At 35.1% G+C, this 17760-nt stretch overlaps 1 protein-coding gene across 1 annotated transcript; it reads right to left on the bottom strand.

Annotated features, from left to right (window-relative positions):
- Positions 1-6571: 6571 nt before the first annotated feature.
- LOC123886586 (polygalacturonase-like) lies at positions 6572-8945 on the bottom strand. The gene is made up of 4 exons (XM_045935890.1): positions 8589-8945; positions 7815-8104; positions 7216-7441; positions 6572-6790 (listed from the first exon to the last, which is right to left on the bottom strand). The coding sequence occupies exons 1-4, from the start codon at positions 8943-8945 to the stop codon at positions 6572-6574; spliced, it is 1092 nt and encodes a 363-aa protein (XP_045791846.1).
- Positions 8946-17760: the final 8815 nt, after the last annotated feature.

The following is a 17760-nucleotide window of genomic DNA, read 5'->3' as shown; positions in this document are numbered from 1 at the left end:
GTTAACTTCTGAGTTATCAAGTCATGAGGTTCTCAACCTCTGAGAGAAACAACTTCTGACGTTGATATCCTCTGAGCGTTATGAACCTCTGAGCCTTCATCTTCTGGCCTTTGTTCAGAACTTTTCTTTAAACTAATTCTGCACACTTAAAATAAATTTTTAGTATCTCCAATTGTACATTTAATACTTTGTTATCATCAAAACTTTAATAATCTCAGGGGGAACATTTAAATCTCAATTTTGTTCCAACAATCTCTCCCTTTTTGATGTTGACAAACATAAGTATTAATTTTCAATTGTTGTTAAATTAATTTATCATGTTTCTCTTAGGTTTATGAGTTTTGAAAGCTCCCCCTAAGATTGATACTCCATAAAGCCTTGACTTTAAGTTTTATCCATGATATCTTAATTTAGTATAAGAATAAGTTATTTAAATTGAGATAAATTTTCGTATTTTTCCTTCAGAAGAGAGGTTTTCAAGCTCTCCCCCTAAGTCACATAAGGTTAAGTTAAGATTGGAATCTTTCCTTATCCTTACATACAAAGATTTATTTCATTTTTATAACTTAGTCTCCACATAGGTAATAACGATCAAAAATAACAAACTTAAAAGAAATCCTTGCGTGGTTTCAGTTTTGAGTATATCAATTAATAGCGCAACTACTCCCCCTTTTGTCATTATCAAAAAGTAACATTCAAGGTCAAAAGTGAAAATACCAAGACAGTCAAATATAAAAGTGGTTATAACGATAGGAGTAATAAATTTGAAAGAAAAACAAAGCGCTGAAGAGCCTATAAAACCATCACTTGTCTTCCTTGTTACTCATCAAGCAACAAACCAAGAAAGAAACAAATAACGATGAAGAGGTCAAGCCAACACATCGCTGAAGCACGAAGAAGGAAGGAGGAGAAAGAGAAAGAAAACAATCAGAAAAAGGAACATAAGAAGGAGAAGTAAGAGCCAGAGATTATCATAATTTCGTCTGAATCTGAATCAGACATACCTGATTCAGATTATGCTGAGTATCTATCAACATATGAACCTGAGGAAGAAGACCCAATAGAGGTTTCTTCAGAGACATTAGAGTCTGAGAAGAAAACTCCAGAGTCTGATCAAGAATCAGATGAAGTAGATTCTTAGGGAGTTTTCATATGTAATAGAACTTTCAGCAATAATAATAAAAATTTATGTTTCTTGTTTCTCTATTTTCTGTTTCTTTACTTGTTGTTTTGTTTTAAAAAAAATGTTATGAAACCAACTCAGAATGAAAACATCCATGAAACGAAGTGTATAATAAAAATTAAAACCCAATGTATAACGGGCATAAATAAAGAGAACAATGTTTGAACAATCAAAATAAAGTAACTTGTGCACAAAAAGAAAGAATCCTAGGGTTTCGAGGAAAAGAGGGCAAGAAGTTTGTCAAATTTCTCATGTAGACCATCCACCTTGTTGTCCAGATTATCTACTTTTCCTTCGAGTTGTTGATGATCTGATCTCTGAGTGCCAATAGCATCTTCTAAGGCCTTGAATTTTTCTTCCATAGAAGGATCCATAGGAGCTTTGCCTTTTCCAGATGAAGAGCTTGAAAACTCATCAGGGGACACAATTAACTCTGCCATATCATTCAACAAAGACTTCTCTTGTTCCAGCTTTTCAGCTTCAGCACGTTCTGCTTATAATCTTGCAACCTCAACAACTTCTTTTTGTAACCTCTTTGCTACCAGTTCTTGACCAATGAGAGCAAACTTTTCCTTAGCAAGTTGAATAGACCTTTCCACTTCAGCCTTTCTAGCTTCTGCTACCTTTCTAGCAGCCTCAGATCTTGCAGCTTCAATTTCTTCATGGCTGATGAGAGTAAGTCTCTTTTGATTGGCCCTTTCAACCGCTTGCATCATGATCCGTCCAGCTTCCATACCTTATTTCCAATATCATTCTTAACTTCTTGAGCAATGATATCCAGAACATCACCCAACTTAGCTTTGAAAGGTGATACCACAACATCAACATCAGAAGGAAAGATAAAGAACTTATTCCTAAGCTCAGATTACCTCAGAAGATCACAGTAAAACTGACTAGATAGGTTATCAAAAGGGTCAATTTTAGGGTCAGAGGTTTTTGAGTAGGTATAGGGTCTTAGGCAAGGCTTGGCTGGCTCAGCAGGCTTTCTTCTGAATTTGATGGAGAGAAGGTCTTTCCTAGAAACATATGATACTACATCTACTTCTGGTTCACCAAAATGCTCAAAAGCCTCAATAAACACAGAAGCAGACATAACAAGGTCAGCCATGGTTAGAGGTGGAGGAGGTGCACAGGTGTGAACACGTACAGGAGATTCGTGTTGGTTGGGTCAGTTTCTATGACATCTGGTTTATCATAGGATGGATCAGGTAAGGATTGGTCATTATCATTTGGTTGTTGTTCAGATGATTGAACAAGCAAGTTTTGGCTTTCATCATCTGGTTGGGGGTCAGATGATTGAGCAGGAAAGTTGTTGTCATCATCTGGTTTGGGTTCAGATGATGGTTTGGTTGGGGAATCTTGAGGTGTGTTGAGAGGTTGTTTTGCTCGTGAGAGATGTGGTTGAGGAGTGGTTGAAGCCATTTCATGAGTGAAGGTGTGAGTGTTTAGGGTGTCTGAGCTAAGGTGTTTTTCTAGTTCTTTGAGAGGGGTGTCAGAAGAAACTGGTTCATCCAGCTTCTGAGACTTATTAGCAGAGGTGGTCTTTGCCATGAAAGATTCACCCTTACTAAGTAGTTCATCAGTTGACTTATTCAGTTCCTCTGAATTGGTGTCAGAGGATGAGATGTCAATTTTGATAGTATTTTCCGGGAGGATAGTTTGAAGAGGTTTAGTATAACCTAGTTCAGAGTAAGTTTCTGTAGTGATCTTAGAAGATTTACCTTTATCAACAGGAGCTTTCTTCCCTCGTCTGAGTCTTGTAGCAATTGTTTGATCATCAGTATCTGTTTCTGATGAATCTTCAGCAGGGTCATCAAACTCCAGTTTTCTCTTCTGAGGAGGAGTAGAAACTTGAATAACCTTCTTAGCAGGAACCTCATGTTTCTGGTTTGTCCTTTTCTCAGCTTCCTTTTCCACCTTGATCTTCTTTTGCTTCAGAAGATCTGTCTTAACAACCTTTTCCTTAGGATAAGCCTTTCTCTTGACTCCTTTTCTTCTGGCACCATGTGGATCAGCAGTTGGTGCAGGGGGTACCATATCTCTAGTTACATTATGACCTTGATATCTTAATGTAGCCAAGAAGTTCTGAATCACCTCTTCACAGTCAAGTTCTGAGATGATAGGGTAATCTTCCAGATAGAAAGGGTCTTGAGAGTTAACTTCAAAGCTATGTTTGGGCTGAACCAGTTTGGTGTTGATGATGTGCATCTTAGTTAAGATTCCAGCAGTCAGAACTTCAAGTCTGACTTCTTCATTGACCAACGAGGTGTCAAACTTCTTCAGTTGTTTGACAAGTCTGCACTGATAGAAGAGTTCCCTACCCATTCCCATCCTTATTTTTAACTTTGAAGTCAAATTCATAAAACGACAACCGAACTTGCGGCATATAAATTAACTATAAAGTGGCCAATTCATAATCTAGTCATATTTTCTTTGATTCTATTACTAGTTGTATTGAGAAATTTTGTGTGACACAATATTTATATAAATGGAAAAACTAATAAAATATTGGAAGATCACTATTTTTGTTGACAAGTAGAAATTCATTAACAATGTTTTACCAAGAGCTCAAAGTGTGCTTCTTCATCTAAGAGTTGTTTGTTAGATAATAGTTATTATATGTTTATGTAAGGGTAATTTAGTCTTTTCTATCTCTAGTTTATATACCATATTGTAACTCTTGTTTTATATGCTTTGTTTATTATCATATTGAAACCCAAAGTGAAAGGGTGTTCTCCGCTTTAGTTTTCTCAATGGTCACATCTATTTTGCATATGTTCATCGATGTTAACATGGTATCAAAGTCGGGTTAAGGACTGAAGTGTGGGCATTTGACTCAGGACCACACTAGGTGACCTAGGACCACGCTAGGCGTGAGGGTGGGTGTTGAATATATTGTTGTGTTGTTGGAGATTGTTTGAAGTCTCACATTACTTAGGTTCCCGGGATGTGAAGTGTATAAATATGTGAGGGCAACCTTGTTGGAACAAAATTGAGATTAAATGTCCCCCCCTGAGATTATTAAACTTTTGATGATAACAAAGTATTAAATGTACAATTGGAGATACTAAAAACTTATTTTAAGTGTGCAGAATTAGTTTAAAGACAAGTTCTGATAAAAACTTATGTGAGGGCAACCTTGCACTGATAAAAAGGACCAAATTTTTTTCCCAAACTGTTCACAAAGTTGAAAAAATACTCGTACCCATCCCCATACCCGCGTGGGTAACAACCTTTGTACCTGTTCCCATACCATATGAGTACCTAGATACCCATACCCGTACCTATTACCCGCAATTTTACTAAAAATATATTGATCAATTATAAAATATCATATCGTTTTGATATAATTATTTTTTTTAAAAGATTGTAATGTTGACTCATGAAAATTATAAATAAACATTTTGTTAACCTCATGTTAAAGTTCATTTATTTATTGACATATTCATATTGTGTTTGTATTATATTATAAATAAATTTTTTTATTAAAAATGTGTAATAATTTAATAGTGTTGTATTTTTTAAAATTGATATACATAATTATATAATAATATATATAAAGTAAATAAATATATATTATGCAGGTATGGGGCGGGGTGGATACTAAGGTACCCGTAACCGCACCCATACTCATTCATTTTTGCGGGTAATTACCCATACCCATACCTATGCCCGTACCCAAAATGTGAGTTTTTATCCTACCCATCATGGATTTTTTTGTGGGTGACCACTGGGTATGGGTCAAATTGTCATCCCTAGTTCAAAAAGACAATTCAACAACATAATAATCAAAGAAATATGATAACTAAACTTAGACACACCATTTTAATTTGTTCTAATAGCATCCAACATTATTCCAACTCTTAAAAATGAGTATTGGGCCTAACTCATCCTTACAAAGGTACCCGTACCCGCACTCATGCCCGTTATTTTTGCGGGTAAATTACTCATACATGTGCCCTATCCAAAATGCGAATTTTTACCCTACTCGTTATGAGTATTTTTTGCGGATATCCACTGGGTATGAGTCAAATTGTCATCCCTACGAACGACCAAAATCGCTGAAAAGAAGTTGAATTAAAAAATCACAATATTTTACGGCTAAAAATGCAATTAAATCTACATATCTTTCAATTTTCCTTCCACAAACCCCTCTTTGGCTTGGTCACCTGGTGGAATTTTTCAACTACCACCCTAGTATAGGTAATCCCCTAGCCCCAAGACATTGCAGCCATGTGTCTAGTAAAAAGGGTTGCATTTGATAAGTTATGTACACGTGTTCTTGAATAGTCCTAGTACTCCTCCGTCCATTTTAAAGGACATATTTGAACATTTCACATACTTTAAGAAAAATGTATAAATAAAAGAGAGTTGTATAATTACTAAGCTGCTCTTACCTTTTCCATTACTAGTAGTAATGATTAAATTGGTTGAGTATACCACACATAAATAGGGGCCACATAAAAGGTAAAATTAGAAAAAATGATTTTGAAGTTGTATAAGTCATTTATTTTGTGACAAATTAAAATAAAATAAAAAATCATTTAAAATGGGACGGAGAGAATAAAATAAAAGAATCTATTAATTATTAATATCATTTTCTTTTTTACAAATTGATAATTTTCATGGTGGCATTTAGCATTGGGAAGTAATAAACTTCCCCACCAAGAGCAAGTTATTTTTAACCAATAGATTAGATAAAGGACACGATTAATGTAAACTTGACACTTATTAGATGGTAAAAGATTAGAATTATTAATTTAAAATTAAACAGTTGAAATTGAAAAATATGTTCAGTGTCATAAATAAAATCAAGAATAAAAAATCCTTTGACATAAACTGCTTTCATCATTCACTTAATTTACACAATTCATGGCCTAACTTTTTGAAACAACACAACCCCTTCAGATTCAGTCTCTGATGGTGGGCGGTTGAATGTAGGGTAGAAAATCAAAAGGTAAAACCATATTTTTCTTTACATTGTACCTAAAAAAGCTAACAAATCCAAAATCACTTAATCCACACTATTTTTTTTTTTACAAATTGCCAACTTTCTAGAAAAAATTAATAAAATAAAGATGGCTGAGAATTTTGTAAAAGTGAGTTGGATAGGAGATCATGTCTAGTCAAGCTGGTGAAAATAGCACTTTACCTTGTCCTAATTGGTTAAAAAAAATTGTACCAATTATTGCTAAAAAATAGCACCCAAATTTATTATATTTTATTTTAAATTTCGTCATCAACTCAATTATTTTTTTAATAGTAAAAAATCAACTATTAAAAAATATAATTAAATTGACGATGAAAATTTAAAATAAAAAATATAAAATTTGTCTCTAATTTTGTTGCAGAATGATGGAGGCCGGGGTCGAAAGTAGAGATAAATTTTTATGGGCATGGTGGTGGTATTTGTATGCCACTATAGATAGGTTTGATATTGGCACATCTAGATGTAGTAGGGTTGGTACCAAGCTTGAGGTCTATGTTACGAAGTTGAACATCTTGGCAAGGGAATTGCTTGCTACATCTTAAGTCTACTGCAATTGGAGAAATTGTTGTTCCCTTTATATTTATAAATCCTATATTGTTTATCTTTACAAGTGATGGCTGCATAGAAGTAGAAAAATAATAATTAGTGTCTAAATTAGTATGCTCCAATTCAAATTTGAAATTGGATGTCACAAAGGTTAAGAAGATAAACAAAAATTATCTCAATTAGGTTTGATAAATCGATTCAATATAGTCTATGACGACCAAAGTCCTTGAAATGTTTGAGTCGAGGCTGATTCAACCCATATAAAATTGATTTATAAGGTGAGAATTGCTCAACACTTATAAATCTATCATCTTTCGATGTTAAACTCTCAAGACACATTCTTCCCTAGAACTGGTCATCTGAAGTGTGATCCAAGTGACCATATAACTATGACCAGATAGATGATATATGGAATATAAGATAAATAGACTATATTATCTTAATTTTGTTGTAATAATAATGAATTAAAAAGAAAGAGAAATATGAACACACAAACCTTCTTTTTGCATTCTGGATCGCATTCATATTCTTGGTCAATGATGATAGGATTTTTAACATTTTCCATAGTAATGCCAATGAAATGTATATCTGATGCAGAACCTGTATACTTATCTGGCCATGATTTAATTCTGAGGCCATTGGTTGTGCCAACTAATGTGGTTGCCTGGACTCTAATACCATTCACAGGTAGCTCATCTTGATACTTTCCAAGACTTCCAATACTATCATGTATACATAGAACCAAAAAAATTAAATATCAATATTTATTTTACTTTTTTCATTCAAAAATTTATGTGTATTAATGTATGTGTGGCTTTGTCTAATATGAACCAGTTGGTTAAGTGGTGTACGATGCACATTGCAGATGTCGTGAATAACACTATAACGAATACGAATTTTACAATATTTACTGATCTATTGAAAGTTTATATCGCATAGATTATCTCCGTCAAATTTTAGAAAATTGAAAATAATTTGATATGTTATTGTGACCCATCAAAATTAACGGTATTCAATAAAAATTCATAAATCGTTAATTTTGATGGGCCTCAATAACATATCAAATAAATTAATTGTAGACAAGAATTAAATTACCTTAAACCATGTCCTGGACCACACTTGAGTCTCTTGATTGTAACATTATTGACTCCTTGTATCATGGAGACACAATCATCCCCTGTTTCAATACTTGTTCTTGATATTTTCACATTGATTGAATGACTTATATGAATACCATCAGTATTTGGGCTTGTAGCTGGTGCATTGATCTTAATTAATCGAAGTCTCATGTTTCCAGAGTTAGTAACAAAAATGTGAAAGCCTTTTGGATTTACAGATTTGATGTTCTGTATAACTCCATTTGTCACTCTATCAAAATAAAGGTTCTGCATTTTCAAAAATACAATATTCTTATAATGCTAAGCTTATTTTCACTTTAAATTAGGCTAAATTGCAGTTTTGACCTCTAACTCTTACAAACTTGCGATTTTAACCCTTTAATTTTCATAATAGTATTTTCGGTCCCCTAACTTTAACTCCTTTTGCAAAAGGCCGGTCTCCCCTGATTTTGACCAAGTTAACGCACATGTCGACAGTGACTCACATGTGCGTTGACTTGCTCATCGTAATTCTGACAATCATACCGCTCAAACGCCCCCACTGATTTTGATCAAATCAATGCACACATGGACAATGACTTACATGTCATGCTGAATGCAAATATTCTGACATACTAACATGACATATGAGTTATTATCCATGTTTGAGTTGACTTACTCATCGTAATTCTAACAATCTTACGGCTTGAATGTAAACATTCACTAACAATTTTTTTAACTGAATCAAGAATTATTTAGATAATGAACTTACACTTGGGGCCCTAACACATTGGTCAGTTGGGTCAGCTTCACAATTTTGATTATGTTCCCATGAATCCTGACCTTGCCCATCAAAAGTACCTCCACCAAGAAGTTTAAGCCCTTCTATATGTTGAAACATGAGCCATTCACTATTCTCATATTCACTTATATCTGTTGTGGCCAAAACTGTGCCTACAACTTGGATTGTTACAGGCCCTGGAGTCAAACATGGGCCTGAAAAGAACATTGAAGAAACAAGGAATGTGCCTGGAGGGATTAGAAGCCTGGCTTGTTCTTTGGACTTGCATGTTGCTTGCCATCCATCCATAAAAGCCTGCATGTAAATGTATAACCAAATAAGGCCCATTTTGGTTTTGATGCTTTTCTTCTTAATTATTATTTTAGTATTTCTTTAATGTTTTTGATTGGTTTACCATATGAAACACTGGCACAAATTCAAATATCAAACAAGACACTAATACTTCAAAAACATGTCAGAAATGGTCGGTACGATCCATGTCGAAAACGTGTCTGGTGCGGCGACAAGCTGTCGAAGAGCCGTGCCGGATATCAAATGTGTTGGTGTTACGTATATTTTATGTATTAGACATTGTGTGGTCATACAGGAATTGCAAGGATTCTGCTTTGATTGGTCATTTTGTGTTTGTTCCATTGATCTTATGATTTCTTAACACTTTTTATTAACCATATTATAGGTACAAAATATTTATTGTTATATAACAATGACTAATCTTAGTTTTCAAAAAAAAAAAAAAAAAACAGTGACTAATCTCTGAAAAACTTGATGGACACATAAGGTATACTATCATCCTAAATGTAAGCACCTTTTCTTAACATTGGTTGCACAAGGTGAAAACTGAAAAGAAAGGGCATGTGAGTATTGTTTCTTCATATACTTTTCTAAGTTTTAAAATTTTGAAGTTTTAATGCTACAAGCATTTGATTCCAAGACGCAAATTAGTCTAATCATGAAGTTTTTATGCATTATGTTATCATTAATGAGCACAAAATGAAATTTGACATTCAAACCGTCTCAATATGCTTAATGACATCTTGCAAACTCCAACATGATCTTATTTCTTCACATGATTTGGTCACAACATGAACAAATATTTACCAACATATACCAAAGAATAAAACCATGTTTTTTTTTTATTCTCTTCTCAAAAAAAGTTTTTAGTTTTAAAAATTTAAATCTAAAAAATTTGATCTGCAATTTAATTTTATAAAAGAGTTTTTAAAAATTGTTTTATGTATATCAGTTTTTAAACGTTGTTAAACATGTTGATGAAAGGCGTTCGTCTAGAGGTGATCATCGTTCTTTGGATCATGTTTCTTTCACTCGTTTTATCGAAGATAATACCCTTATTGATCTTCCTTTGATTGGTCGTAAGTTTACTTGGTTTAAAGGGGATGGATCTTCGATTAGTCGTCTTGATAAGTTCCTTCTTTCTGAGGAGTGGTGTCTGGCCTGGCCTAACTATAGACAGGTCGCTAGGATGAGAGGGTTATCTGATCATTGTCCCTTGGTTTTGTCTGCGAATGAGGAAGACTGAGGCTCCCGTCCGTTGAGAATGCTTAAGTGTTGGAAGGATATTCCCGGCTATAACTTGTTCGTGAGAGAGAAGTGGAATTCGTTCTAGGTTGATGGATGGGGAGGATATGTGCTCAAGGAAAAACTTAAGATGATTAAGGCAGGTCTAAAAGAGTGGCATAAGGCTCATACTCATAATATTCCCGGACGCATTAAGACCTTGAAAGGTAGGCTTTCGACTCTTGACGAGAAGGGGGAGGAAGATGATCTTACTGAGGAGGAGTTGATGGAACTTCATGGGGTCTCGTCTGATATTCACTCGTTGTCGCGGTTGCATGCCAACATCAGTTGACAACAATCCCGTTCGTTGTGGCTTAAGGAAGGTGATGCCAATTCGAAGTATTTCCATTCGGTTTTGGCGGAGCGTCGTCGTAGGAATTTTATGTCTGTTATTCAGGTGAATGGGGTTAATGTTGAGGGCGTGATCCCTATCAGACAAGCCGTGTTTTCACATTTTGAGTTGCACTTCAAGGCACCTAACTTTGAAAGTCCTTGGGTTGACGACCTTCAGTTCAAAAGGTTGAACCAGGTTGAGAGTGCTGGTTTAACCAAACCTTTCTCAGAGGCTGAGGTGAAATCAGTAGTGTGGGATTGTGATAGTTTTAAAAGTCCTGGCCCAGACGGGATTAATTTTGGTTTTATTAAAGATTTCTGGATTGAGCTACGGGGCGACATTATGCGTTTTCTCTTTGATTTTCATCGTAATGGCAAGTTGACTAAGGGTTTAAATTCTACTTTCATTGCTTTGATCCCTAAAATTGATAGTCCCCAAAGATTGAACGACTTCCGTCCTATTTCGCTTGTGGGAAGCTTGTATAAAATTTTGGCGAAGGTTTTAGCGAATAGGTTGCGTGTAGTGATTGGTAGTGTGATTTCCGAATCTCAGACGGCGTTCGTGAAGGATAGGCAAATCCTTGACGGCATACTCATTGCAAATGGGGTGGTGGATGAGGCGCAGAAGTATAAGAAGGAACTAATGTTGTTTAAGGTAGATTTTGATAAGGCCTATGATTCAGTGGAGTTGGGCTATTTGGATAATGTTATGGGGAGAATGTCATTTCTAACCCTGTGGAGGAAGTGGATTCGAGAGTGTGTTTGTACGGCTACGGCGTCCGTGTTAGTTAACGGCAGTCCGACCGATGAATTTCCTCTATAGCGGGGTCTTAGGCAAGGCGACCCGCTGTCCCCTTTTCTCTTTTTACTGGCTGTTGAGGGTCTGAATGTGCTTATGGAGGCGATGATAGCGCAAAATCTGTTTACGGGATACAATATTGGTGAGCAAGGCTCGATGATGGTGTCTCACCTTCAGTTCGCAGATAACACTCTTTTGTTGGGGGTTAAAATTTGGGCTAACATCCGGGCTTTGCGAGCAGTCCTTGTGCTTTTTGAGACTATGTCGGGCCTGAAAGTTAATTTTAATAAAAGCTTATTGGTTGGGGTTAATATTCCTGATTCCTAGTTGGGCGAAGCTGCGTCTGCTCTGTGTTGTAAAGTGGGAAAGATCCGTTTCCTTTATCTGGGTCTTCAGATTGGGGGTGATCCGAGACGTTTGAGTTTTTGGGAACCGGTGTTGCTTCGTATAAAGAAAAGATTGTCTGGGTGGACGAGTCGTTTCTTGTCTTTTGGTGGTCGTCTGGTTCTGTTAAAGTCTGTCTTGACCTCTCTTCCTGTCTACACTCTTTCCTTCTTCAAAGCTCCCTCAGGTACTATTTCCTCTATCGAATCTCTTTTCATTAAATTTTTTTATTTTTTTTTTGGGGGGGGGGGGGGGGGGTTGCTAGTGGACAGAGAGGGGTTGTGGTTTAGAGTGTTGGCAGCTCGATATGGGATTGAGGGAGGTAGACTCCGAGATGGAGGCCGGAGAGGGTCGTCGTGGTGGAGGGAGTTAGCGCGTATTAGGGATGGAGGGAGTGAGACGGAGGGCAGTTGGTTTCGGGAGCAGGTGGTAAAGAGGGTGGGGGACTGGTCAGATACTTTTTTCTGGACCGATCCCTGGGTGGATGGGATTCCTTTGTGTCAGCGGTTTGGGCGACTGTTTGAGTTGGCAGAGACCAAATCGTGTACGGTGGCAGAGATGTTTGCTTTAGGGTGGGGGGAGGGTGGCGAGGCGTGGGTGTGGCGGCGACAGCTTAGGGCTTAGGAGGAGGAGATGTTAGGGGAGTGTTAGACTTTAATTCTTAACATTTTCTTGCAGGCTCATTCTATTGATAGGTGGCAGTGGAGCCCTAATCCTGTCACAGGTTACTCTGTTAGAGGAGCTTATCAGCTTCTTATTTCTCATGTTTCGGTTACTATGGATGATGTGGATAAACTCATTTGACACTCTCAGGTTCCTTTGAATGTTTCCATCTTCGCGTGGCGTTTATTGCGTGACAGGTTGCCCACGAAAGTAAACCTAGTTACTCGAGGTGTTTTATCTTCTACAGCTCACTCTTGCGTTTTTGGATGTGGAGAGGCCGAGTCAACCCATCACTTATTTATCTCCTGCAGTACTGTTGGTTCTCTTTGGGATTTAGTGCGCTCGTGGATTGGTATTCCTTTGGTGGAGTTCACTAATCTGCGTGACCATTTTGTTCAGTTTGCATCTTCAGCAGGTGGCTCTCGCGCGCATCGATCATTTTTACAGTTCATTTGACTTGCTTGCGTTTGGGTTGTATGGACGGAGCGAAACCATCGATTGTTCACAGGATCAGAAGACATACCCTATATTTTGTTGGACAAGATCAAGCTTTTCTCTTTTAGGTGGATGAAGTCGACGAGTGTTACGTTAGCTTATAACTACCATAGTTGGTGGTCTAGTCCTATGCTTTGTTTGGTCTTTGTATGATTTGTTTTTTGCTTTTGTTCTATGACTCTTTGTAAATTTTTGTAGCCTATCTTGCTACGTCTTGTGCTGAGGAGGCTGTTGTGGTAATATATCTCATTTTAGCTTATTAAAAAAAAAAACTGAAAAAGTAAAACAGGTTTTAGGAGTTTTCCTTTTTTTTTTGGTAAACCAAATGTATCCTCCCCGCGCAACAGCAGAGACTAATTCCCTCGAGGTAACTGAGATCCATTTAAGGGGTTGACCTCTCCCAACAAATGTGTAACTGAGATCCATTTAAGGGTTGACCTCTCCCAACAAATGTTTTGTCATACGCACCGACCGGGGATCAAACCCAGGACCAAATGATTAAGGGACCCAAGTATCTACCACTTGTGCCACACTATGTTGGTAGGAGTTTTGCTTTTATCTTTATAAAAACAATTTTTTAAACACATTTATAAAACACATTTTAAAAACTTAAAACCAAAATTGTTTCAAACAAGCCCTAATTGTCAAAGTTTCTAAAGTCCAACATTTCTTCAAAAAATTTATCAAAAGTGAATAAAAACACTATCTATAAACATTCTTATTCTTGCTTATTCTAAACAAGACTTGACCCTAAAGCTAATATAAAATTAAAGCACAAATCAACATAATTAATTAGCCAAAAAAACAAATATATATATATATATATATATATATATATATATATATATATATATATATATATATATATATATATATATATATATATATATATATATATATATATATATATTGTTCAATAAAATTTGCCAAAATGTATAAAAATCTTATAGAAACTACCTGAGTGCAATCAAATTTGCCATCACCTTTAGCTCCAAGGCTCACAACATTAACAACTTTCTCTCCAGGAGCAAGAGTATCTTTGGCTACATTTTTACCTTTGTAAATATCAGGACCAGATTCTGGCCTAATTCTTGGATTAGCATCAACATAATTACAAACTAATGCAAAACACAAAATTAAAAAAACTACTTTTGTTGCAGTTGCCATATAGAATCTCAATTTCAAAAAAAAAAAAAAAATTATTGTATTTTTTATTTTTACTTTTATAATTTTTTTTAGTTTTTTTTACTAAGAGGCCTCTTGTGGAGGCTAGGAGAAAAAAGTGGTGAAAAATTGAAATGATCCTTTTTTTTTCTAGCTAAGATGTTTTGTGGTAAAATAAATGGTTAAAATTAATTTCTATTTTTTAGAATCTAAATCTGTGGAGAATTAATGTTAGGTAAATCCTAAATTCTTACTTTATGCTCTATATTCATTTTAATTCCTAAATTCTTTCTCTTCCAATATTTTCTCTAAGGAATGCTATATTTTCTCTAGCTACCACATTCCATTAGCACAAAAGGATAAAATAAAATGTAACACTTGGTGGAAAAATAATATGCTGTCACCACAATATCTGAAATATTCTCTCAGTGGCTTTCTCAAATTAAGAGAGAATATTTTTATATTTTATCTGTCTCTGTCTATGAAATTATTCTATACAAGTAATTTGCTTTATGAATTTACTTTTCTATGTTAGTCTTAATTTTTTTTTTAATCTCAATTTAGTTCTTAGAAAAGACTAATTTGACACCAACTTCATAAAATTAAAGTACTCAACAAAAAATTAATATTTTAAACCATTGTGCCGCGATTCTTAACATTGTGAATCGCGGTCAAATGCAATTTATACAACTGTATAGATTGAGTTGCAATCACGAATGCGACATAAACGATGTCATGGAGAAAATCACGTTAGCATACTGTTGTTCAAAACCTTGAGACTAATTAACATGCTAGTGATGCAAGTGGTGCATAGCCAAAATTGGATTCCCTGTATTCGGATTATTGTCGCATGACTGTCTAATCTTAATTGAACGTCTATCGATAACTGATTCGTGAATGCATGGAAATTCTGACAGCCATGAAACCTTACGCGTACATAGCCTCTTTTTTTCTTGCAAGTTGTACATTGCTAGCAACCCATAGTTAATTCAATTAAGTTATTCAAATTTTACCTAAATTTTGGTTTTGCCAAGACCACAAATGAGCTTTGGAAATTCATTATCGTTTCAAAGCCATGATTTGTAACTTGTTTGTACACAAAAATCACAATAGAGAAGTAGTTAGGATTATGAGAAAAATAACTTATAACATATAGTATATATTAGCTCTTAACATATCTTGAATGAAATGGAATTCAATAACATCAATTTCATAAAATCTAATTAGTTTATTTCATTCCATTCCACGGTATATCTCCGAGCTAAACATACCCTTAAAGTTGCCGAAGACCTTCAAATTCGTGTTAGTCTTCGAGCTGGTTTACACATATTTCACATATATACATACTACAAGTTAGTAGACTAAATTGCAGTTGTGGTGGCAGTTACACTACAAACCTTGATATTATGGCAAAATACAACAATATTTGTAGTTGTGTATGTTGCCATAGCAAAAACTTCTAAAACTTTTAGATTACGGTTACAATACAATTACAGACTGCAATTTAAAATCATAATCAGAAGTAATATAAATTTTACTGCTGAAGAAGATTTCTATAGTACTAGTATACAACATTAACTAGACTGCTCAAGAAGAGTTCTAATTAATCTATATATTACAAACATTAATTAGTGATGATCACTGACCAACCAAACCTTTAACATGCACTTGATCTTTTCTCTTTTCAGCTATAAATCTTGAAGCAGCTTCATTGCAAGTAAGATCTTCAACATTTGTATGCACCACCTTGGTAACTGTAGTAGCTCCTCCATAGGTTGGATAAAATTTGTATTGACAAAGATTTTGTGTTGCTGGAGTGTTGCTATTATTGCCAAAACTTTTCTGCCTCCCAAAGAATTTTTCAATCTCATAACCAATTTTGGCTATAGAAAGATCTGCTTGAGGTGCCATTTTTCTCAAAGAAGTTGTTTGGTTAATATTGTTTATGTTTTGTTTGAATTGTATTTTGAGTAATAAACTTAAGGGTATGGATATGTATTTATATAGGTGCATATAATGTATGGATAGATAGTTTACTTTTTTTTAAAACTCGGTATCTGACTCAAGAACCAACTAATTTGAGAGGATCAATCCCACCGTCTACTTGCGGAGGTCCCATTTAAGGTCATAATTTTTTGCTCTGTACGGATTAGCCTACTGAAATTAGCATAAAAAAAATCAAACCTGAACACATTCTAAAGTCTCAAGCCAACACCTATAGATAGATAGCATAGGAATGAATATTTTCACCTAGGGACCGAATATGTGAGTTGGACTAATAATTTATTAGAGCATCACGAAAGGTAGCAAGATATATAGTAGACGTGGTTAAAACTACACCAAATTGATTTTATCATTAAGTTGTTTTATTTTTTTTGAGAAAAGATTTGTTGAGCATTATGGCACATATTGACTATAAGTGGAGGATATTTTAACAGAATTAGGATAGAGACAGAATTCTAACATATTTACGTATTAAGAGACTGAACATAGAATTGTCTATCTTAGATAAGATTGACCAAAGCACGTTATGAGAGTAGGAACGTTAACGGGGTAGAGAATGGTTGGAAGATGTACTTCTGATCTACTCCGCCTCCGAATATATTCTCTGTTTTCGTTCCCATTCTTGACCTTGGGGGTGGGGTGGGGGTGGGGGATTTCTTTTCTCATTCCTATTCTCACGCATTTTCAATATATCCGTGTAGATCCATGAACATGTTGTAGCCAATGTGAGGTGACTTAAGTCGCACATTGCTTAAAAAAGTGAAAGTTGGACACTTTATAAGTTAGAGGACCCATACACATAATGACAAAAGTCATCATGCCAAAGGTGGTCAAGCGGCGAGTCATGTTGCCCCTCGTGACCCAACAAATTAAAACATTAAAAATAAACAATTTTTTTATATTTTTTGATAAAAAAACACGACACTAATATTTCAATATTTATTCTTCTTCTTTTTTTATATAAAAAATCTTGCTTCAATAACGGTATAAATATGCAAAATCCCTATTACAATAATATCAACATAGAAGAGTGGATGTGATGATGAGAACAGAGGAGGATTGTAGGAGGGAAAATGATGAGAGTGGGAACACAAGAAACAAGTAGAGGAGACAATGGGAGTGGAAGAGAAGGTGGGTAGAAAGAAAAGAACGGAGGGTGCGTTCTTTTAGGGTTGGACATGGGTTAGGGAATAGAAATATAGAACGATCACTAATCATGAGTTACCGACTCCTCTAGTACTTACTAATATATATTTATTATATTTTTTTTGTAAAATATAATTATATAAAAAGAGAAAAAAATAATCACTATGTAAAATTATATAATATATATAAATTAAGGATAATTACCTAATTTGGTCGGGGTCGGGGAATCTGCGGGGGTGGGCTACTTCCCCGATCCCTCCCCCGAAGTCACTTCCGTGAAATTTTATTGTCATCCCTTTCGCCGTAGGGGAAAATATCCCTGAACTTGGAGCCCAAAGAGATAATCCCTATATGATATCATTTTTATTGTTTCTAAAACTATCAATAACTTCATACGATTCACAGAAAAACATATGATTCAAAAAGTCATACAATATAACTATTAGGCTCTGATATCAATTGTTGAAATTTAACAATAAATCTAAATCTTAGATACATGTGTATAACATATTATCGAATAAATCGTACCTTGCATGATAGCGAAATCTATTGACTTGAGAGAAGAAAGAACCTGACTTT

Source organism: Trifolium pratense, linkage group LG5 (assembly GCF_020283565.1).
Source record: "Trifolium pratense cultivar HEN17-A07 linkage group LG5, ARS_RC_1.1, whole genome shotgun sequence".
NCBI classification, from domain to species: Eukaryota; Viridiplantae; Streptophyta; class Magnoliopsida; order Fabales; family Fabaceae; genus Trifolium; species Trifolium pratense.
The sequence above is the reverse complement of the archived record's forward strand: the minus strand, read 5'-3'. Positions and strand labels throughout refer to the sequence as shown.